Source organism: Pelophylax lessonae, assembly GCF_965119305.1.
Source record: "Pelophylax lessonae genome assembly, chromosome: 8".
NCBI classification, from domain to species: domain Eukaryota; kingdom Metazoa; phylum Chordata; class Amphibia; order Anura; family Ranidae; genus Pelophylax; species Pelophylax lessonae.
In genome coordinates, this window is record NC_138775.1 from 35111529 (window position 1) to 35119875 (window position 8347).

Here is an 8347-nt window from a genome sequence, read left to right on the forward strand (position 1 = left end):
GAACCATAAAATGCTGGATATGATTACCATGTAGACTGACGTGACCTCTCTCTGTTGCAGCGCTCCGCATACCAAGTCTTTGGAGATCCGGATTAAAGAGGAGTTGATAGCCCAGGGCTTGCTGGAGTCCGAGGATCGGCCGGCTGAGGACTCGGAGGATGAGGTGTTGGCTGAGCTGAGGAAGAGGCAGGCCGAGCTAAAGGCTCTCAGTGCCCACAACCGGGCTAAGAAAGTGGAGCTGTTGAGGTAAGCGGGGTACCTGGGGTGATCACCTGAAGCCGCTCTTCATCATTCATCTATACAAGAATGTATACATTGCCAACAGTTTGGGCAACCATGTTAAATCTATATCCCAGGATTACATTGACGGGAGGCCAGCCATCTACTACACCTGTATTTAGGCACAGCTCAATATTCATTGGATGATGTTTACCCTTCATGCCAACTTTAAGTGGGCTTTAAAGTGGTTGTAACCCTCAGACATGAAATATGAGCAAAGTATGTTCCTCTATAGCAGTGGTCTCCAAACTGCGGCTTGGGGGCCCGATGCAGCCCTTTGCTTGCGTTAATCCGACCCATGGGGCACCCCCCCATCAGCAACACTGGGCATAGTTCCTGTCACTGATTTCAACTATGGCACACTATTCCTCCCACTGACACCAATGACGGGGCACTATTCCTCCCACTGACACCAATGATGGGGCACTATTCCTCCCACTGACACCAATGATGGGGCACTATTCCTCCCACTGATACCAATGATGGGGCACTATTCCTCCCACTGACACCAATGACGGGGCACTATTCCTCCCACTGACACCAATGACGGGGCACTATTCCTCCCACTGACACCAATGACGGGGCACTATTCCTCCCACTGACACCAATGACGGGGCACTATTCCTCCCACTGACACCAATGACGGGGCACTATTCCTCCCACTGACACCAATGACGGGGCACTATTCCTCCCACTGACACCAATGACGGGGCACTATTCCTCCCACTGACACCAATGACTGGGCACTATTTCTCCCACTGACACCAATGATGGGGCACTATTCCTCCCACTGACACCAATGACTGAGCACTATTCCTCCCACTGACACCAATGACGGGGCACTATTCCTCCCACTGACACCAATGACGGGGCACTATTCCTCCCACTGACACCAATGACTGAGCACTATTCCTCCCACTGACACCAATGACGGGGCACTATTCCTCCCACTGACACCAATGACGGGGCACTATTCCTCCCACTGACACCAATGACGGGGCACTATTCCTCCCACTGACACCAATGACGGGGCACTATTCCTCTCCACTGATACTAATGATGGGGCACTGTTCCTCCAACTGACACCAATGATGGGGCACTATTCCTCCCACTGACACCAATGACTGAGCACTATTCCTCCCACTGACACCAATGACGGGGCACTATTCCTCCCACTGACACCAATGACGGGGCACTATTCCTCCCACTGACACCAATGACTGAGCACTATTCCTCCCACTGACACCAATGACGGGGCACTATTCCTCCCACTGACACCAATGACGGGGCACTATTCCTCCCACTGACACCAATGACGGGGCACTATTCCTCCCACTGACACCAATGACGGGGCACTATTCCTCTCCACTGATACTAATGATGGGGCACTGTTCCTCCAACTGACACCAATGATAGGGCACTATTCCTCCCACTGACACCAATGATGGGGCACTATTCCTCCCACTGACATTAATGATGGGGCACTATTCCTCCCACTGATACCAATAATGGGGAACTTTTCCTTCCACTGACCCCAATGATGGAGCACTATTCCTCCCACTGACATCAATTGGCACTATTCCTCCCACTGACACCAATTGGCACTATTCCTTCCATTGACACCAACAATAGGGCACTACTACTATACCAATCATGGGACATTTTTTGATTCCACTGATGCCAGGACATTTTCTTCTCCCACTAGCCACAGTCCGGCCCCCCTAAAGTTTGAAGGACAGTAAACGGGCCCTTTTTTTAGAAAGTTTGGAGACCTCAATCCAGAGCACTAGTGTCATTGTCTCAATCCAGAGCACTAGTGTCATTGTCTCAATCCAGAGCACTAGTGTCATTTCTGTTTTTTGCCTTGTTTGTCTGCTATCTGTATGAGCCACTTCTGACAAGTTTTCCTGTCACCAAGAGAAAAGAGTTGATGGGAGTGAGCTCCAGCACACAGCCTGTGATTGACAGCCTCAGCTCTGTTGCTGTGTGAATGGGGTGTGTCCCTTCCCTCCAATCAGCTATGAGAGTTCTCCTCACTTAACTCTGTAGAGTCTATATTCAGCTCTCCATCCCTGCTTTCTGAAAGCTGTATAAATTCTGCACTTTGAATGAATGTAAGGGAAAGATTGCTGTAGATAAACAGGTACAACTTATGTAGGATGATTTGTTTCATCTCTGTGTATCAACTGAGGCCACTCCCTTCACTCTGTATATGTAAGTGTTTACAAGCACTTTAACACCCAGAAGGCACCACAGCTTATCATGGGATTGGTTTTCATAAAGGTCACATGATCAGGAGCCCATCCTGCTGGCTCCTAATCGGAAGCCGTGACCAAGGGCTGCCAGAAAGAGCTTGTTCACACTTGGTTTGGGTTCTGAAAAGTAATGCTCATCAGAGAGCATTTAACAGGTGATGAGGAGGCATGTTGCGGTGATGTTCATTTTATATGCCCTGCTGATCTCTTATAATTTGGGGATCTTATTCATCAGGTAAGGGGCTTGGACATATTTGGTGGTGTGTTACACTGAAGTGGGCACCGGTGTGAAGTTTATTTTGGCACAAAATACCCATAGGAATCAAGATTCTAAAGTTGTTACTTATGGACTTTGTTGTTCTAATGACCTACTAACTGCAAAAACCGACAGTCATTATTCTGTGCGACTTTTCCTGGACCTCTCTGCTGCCTTTGATACAGTGAACCACCAGCTCCTCCTCAAAAAACTCTACTCCTTTGTTCCCTGTGACTTTACTCTTCATTGGTTCTCATCCTACCTATCCCACCGCACCTTCATTGTCACTTACAACTCTACTTCCTCCTCTCTTCTTCCTTTCTCCATTGGGGTCCCCCAAAGTTCTGTTCTTGACGTCTCCTTTTCTCAATCTACACCTCCTCCCTGGGTCAGCTGATTGCCTCCCATGGCTTTCAATACCATCTCTACGCTGAGGACACCCGAATCTACTTCATCTCCAAACCCACTCCATCTGTCTCCTTAAGCCCCGTACACACGTACCGATCGTCGGCCGAACGATCGGCCGTCTTTTGTCCAGGGCTGTCGTGTCTGTTGAAAACTGCAAAAGACTGCACATGAATTTTGTCGGCCAACAGCAGCCTACTGCAGAAGTGATGTCATGTGATGGTTAACTTTCCGTGTGTTTTCCCTTTTCAGAGCATGCCCAGTCTTGCAAATCAGCTGTCTGTCGGCCGAATTCTGTTCTGACTGGCGAACAATCGGCCGTTCTGGTGTTGGCCTACAAAAATTTTAAAGCATGCACATCAGATTCTTTTCGGCCGAAAGTGTGCTGTCGGCAGCATCATACTAACAAGCCTACAATCGGCCGATCGGTCGTCAGCCGAATATTTACGGCCGACAATCGGTACGTGTGTACGGGGCTTTACTCATCACCAACTTACTAACCAACATATTAGCTTGGATGTCCCATCACTTCCTCTAACTCAACCTATCCGAAACAGAGCTCTTAATATTTCCTCCTCTACGTGCCATTTCCCGATTTCTCTGTCAAAATCAACAGCTCAACTATCCTTTCCCCCCAACATCCAATCGCTGTCTAAAGCTTGCCGCCTTAACCTCCACAACATCTCCATCTACGCCCCTTCCTAACTATTCCTAAACTATTCCTAAATGTTTCCACAAAGCTTCTAATCCACTCCCTGGTCATCTCTCGCCTCAACTACTGCAACTCCCTCCTCATTGGCTTATCTCTATATAGGCTATCCCCCCCTTCAGTCCATCATGAACGATGCTTCTAGGCTCATCCGCCTTACAAACTGGTCAACGTCTGCTACCCCCTCTATGCCAATCCCTCCATTGGCTGCCACTCAACCAACAAATTAAATTCAAGATACTAATTATAACTTACAAAGCCATCCACAACCTGGCCAAATCCTCTTCGCTCACTTTAAGACCTCCTGCTCTCTAGCTCTCTTGTACCTCATCCCATGCTCGCCTCCAGGACTTCTTCCGGGCCTCTCCCATCCTCTGGAATGCTCTACCCCATCTGGAATGCTCTACCCCATCTCTACCCGATCTTTCTGACCATCTCCTTCTTTGTCTACTTTCAGACGATCTGTGAAAATGTATCTTACTAGAATAAAGTACAAGTGTCTCTGTGTCCAGTCCCTGTGTCCGTGGGATTGCGCTATTGCGCATGTGCCCCACGGACAGCCGTTGGGACTTGGAGCGCAGAGACTTCGGGCGGCCGGTGTCATGTCGGATAATGCCTCCCGTCGAAGAATGCATCCAACTTACTGACGTCACTCCAGCTGACTGCTCCGATCAGCTGTGCTGGCGGTGACGATACTGACATGCGTAGTATGACGGATGCACTATCAGGCGGTAGATAGAGAGCGGAGGGGAGAGAATCTATTGTCAGATTCTGCCCCGCTCTGTTCTATCTATGGGGACGGATTGGATTACAGAGTATTCATTCTTATATGAGAAATGGCGGGAATATTGTCTGATTAGAGATCACAAACACAGCTCTTATCGGGGCACATTAAAGGGGAGTGTCCCGATAAGAGCTGTGTTTGTGTTCTCTAATCGGACAATATTACTGCCATTTCTTATATAAGAATGAATACCCTGTAATCCAATCCGTCCCCATAGATAGAACAGAGAGCGAGGCACACTCAGCAAAGCAAATCTGCGACTGTAGAAACGCTGTTAAAGGGACATTGCCTGATTGAAATCTGCGACTGTAAGTGCATTACTGTAAAAAAAAAAACGCAGAACATAGACACGCTATTAAAGGGACATTTATAAGCAAACTGACTTTAGTAGCAAAGTACGCCTTACTGGAACAAGTCTGTTTTTACAAATGTTTGACCACATATGTTCTAGCGCCCGTTAATTTAACGGGCTTAATGTCTATTTTCTTCAGAAAAGCCTATCTGGCCCCCACCTAACTGTACATTTATTTTCTCCATCAGCACATCCCCCACAGTTATTACCTCTTGTATCTCTTGACCCCCCCCCCCCCCCCCTCTTAGACTGTAAGCTCTAACGAGCAGGGCCCTCTGATTCCTACTGTATTAACCACTTAAGCCCCAGCCCTATTTCGGACACTTTTTGTTTTCAAGTTAAAACCAGTATTTTTTCCTAGAAAACGACTTGGAACCCCCAAAATTATATATATTATTTCAGCAAAGACTCTGGAGAATCAAATAGCAGTCATTGCAATATTTTTTGTCACGCAGTATTTGCGCAGCGGTCTTTAAAACGCCATTTTTTTTTTTTGGAAAATTTTTGAAAAATCACATTTCACTGCATTTAAAAAATACTAAACAGTAAAGTTAGTCCATTTTTTTTGCAGATTGTGAAAGATGATGTCAAGCTGAGTAAATAGATACCCAACATGTTACGGTTTAAAATTGCGCCCCCGTTGGATGGCGACAAACTACGGTCAATAGAAATCTAAATAGGCGACGCTTTAAATTTTTTTAACAGTTACCAGTTTAGAGTTAAGCCCTGTACACACGTACTGATCGTCGGCCGAACGATCGGCCGTCTTTTGTCCAGGGCTGTCGTGTCTGTTGAAAACTGCAAAAGACTGCACACGAATTTTGTCGGCCAACAACAGCCGACTGCAGAAGTGATGTCATGTGATGGTTAACTTTCCATGTATTTTTTTCTTTTCTGAGCATGCCCAGTCTTGCAAATCTGCGGTCTGTCGGCCAAAATCTGTACTGACTGGCGAACAATCGGCCGTTCTGGTGTTGGCCAACAAAAATTTTAATGCCTGCATGACAGATTCTGTTCGGCCGAAAATGCGCTGTCGGCTGTCAGAAGCATCATTCTAACAAGCCTACAATCGGCCGATCGGTCGTCGGCCGAATATTTACGGCCGACAATCGGTATGTGTGTACGGGGCTTTAGAGTGTAGCTCTTTTTTTTTAAATTATTGCACACACTCTGGCAATTGCGGCGATACCTCACGTGTGGTTTGAAAAGCGATTTAATTCGCGGCTCGACTTCCGTATACGTTTTTTTTTTTGTGCACGAGCTAACGGTGACGGTGGCGGCTAAATTTTTTTTTTTTCCTATTTTTTTTTTTTTTAACTTTTTATTACAGGTTTTAAAAAAAAAAATAAAAAAATCTGATCACTTTTATTGCTGTCACAAGCAATGTAAACATCCCTTGTGACACCAATATGTAGTGACAGGCACTCTTTATGGAGGGATCGAGGGTCTAAAAGACCCCTCCACTACACTTCCATGTATGCAAAACGCCAAAAACTGCGTTTTTGCATACAGCCGTTTTTTTTAAATATGCCGCCTTTTGCAGCACAGTAACCCGGAAGTGACATCATGGACGCCGCCTCCGGGTTACGTCATCGGAGCCCCGATCAATGCCGTTTCTGGCTTTGATCGGAACTCCATCCAGCCGGCGGACGTGCCCCGGTAAAAGTCACGGAAGGCGGCGGGAGGGGGGGATGTCCCCTCCCGCTCACCTGGGTAACGATCGAGCGGCTCCCGAGCCGCATCGGTCACTACCAACGGAAAGCCGACCGTTGGCACTAAACCACGGTACCGGGCTAGCTAGAGGCGTCATCCCGGTATACCCCCGCAAAGTTACCCGACGTATATATACGTCACTTTGCGGTAAGTGGTTAAAGTGTATTGTATTGTACTGTCTACCCTCAAGTTGTAAAGCGCTGCATAAACTGTTGGCTCTATATAAATCCTATATTATAATAATTATTATATTACATTTTTTTTTTTTGACCGGGGTTGTGCTTTAGCTGCATTCTCCGCAATCCCACTAGTTCCATATGGCTGAATTTCTTCTGGTCTACCAAAGGGCCCATTCAGGTGCTTCTCTAACCAGCTCTTGTACCTTTTTTCAGGTTAGCAAAGGAGGAGATGAATAAACAAGAACTGAGGCACAGGGTGCGCATGGCCGACAACGAAGTCATGGACACCTTCCGAAAAATAATGGCCGCCCGGCAGAAGAAGAGGACCCCAACCAAGAAGGAGAAGGACCAGGCTTGGAAAGCTCTGAAGGAAAGGGAGAGCATCTTAAAGCTGTTAGATGGGTGAACCCGGGCCAATGAAGGGACTCCATTCTGTTAATGCGGTGTTTTAGGTCGTTTTAGGCCTAACCTGCCACTGATTGTTCTGAACGATGGCGGTAAAAAAAACTCCGAACCCCACGGGAGAAAGTTGAGTGATAAATGGGGAAGACTGTTGAGTGGTCTTGTATGACTGCATGTCTATATATGTGGCCATGGTATGGATGGTCCATAATTGACTGATTCCAGTACTCTGCTCGATTCCTGCTTGTCAGATCTACCCAATTTGGCCATAGATGAGAAGATCTGGCCAGAGAACAATGGGAATATCACGCAGTACATTCTGGGTGTGATTGTGATTATATGTCAATCGTTTCTTGTACTTGTTTGTGTTTATCGTGTCTCTAGAATGACTTCCTTTTTTATTCTTTTGACTGTTTCAATATTGTGTTTATGGCTGTTTTTTTTTTTTTTTTTTTTTTTTTATTGATGAAATTTGTGAGAATATTTTCAAGGAAATATTGATAAAATAAAAATATGACCCACAGCAGAAATTCGCTTTGATCTCTTGGATTTTATTTTTTGACATTGATAAACTGGAAAATAAAATGCATGTCCGAAAGCAGTAATGGCGTCTTCCCTACGTCGGCTCATGGAGTACAGAAAAGTTTTTATTTAGGTGATAGAAAAAGAAATCCATTGCGTTTGGAAGTTCAGACTCTCTCCTTTCATCAAACCTGTTTAAGTTCTTTTTATTTATTTTATTTTTTAATTGGCACAAGGGACAGAACTTATGTTGAATGAGTGTCCCTTGTGCTGCTGGCTGCTGTTTTAGATGAAATCTCGCATCCTCTGCACCCCTTCCCCCTCTCATACTACTGCATGGACCTATCATAGGAACTCATCAAGAGTGCCAGTTATGCCTGCCCTTTCGGCACCCCTCTATGAATGGAGGAAGGGTGGATGGATGAAAGGTCCATCTCTTCCATTCATAGAGTGTTTGTTTTTCATTGATGGACGAGTGGAGAAGGGGAGCG

General features: G+C 46.2%; 1 protein-coding gene across 1 annotated transcript in view; it reads left to right on the forward strand.

Annotated features, from left to right (window-relative positions):
* The window catches only part of TADA3 (transcriptional adaptor 3), a 33633-nt gene extending 25900 nt beyond the window's left edge, over positions 1-7733 (forward strand). The window contains exons 8-9 of the mRNA XM_082266596.1: positions 61-246; positions 7146-7733. Coding sequence (XP_082122722.1) covers positions 61-246; positions 7146-7338 — 379 coding nt within the window. The 3' untranslated portion in view covers positions 7339-7733. The remainder of the gene's footprint in view (positions 1-60; positions 247-7145) is intronic.
* The last annotated feature ends 614 nt before the right edge of the window (positions 7734-8347 follow it).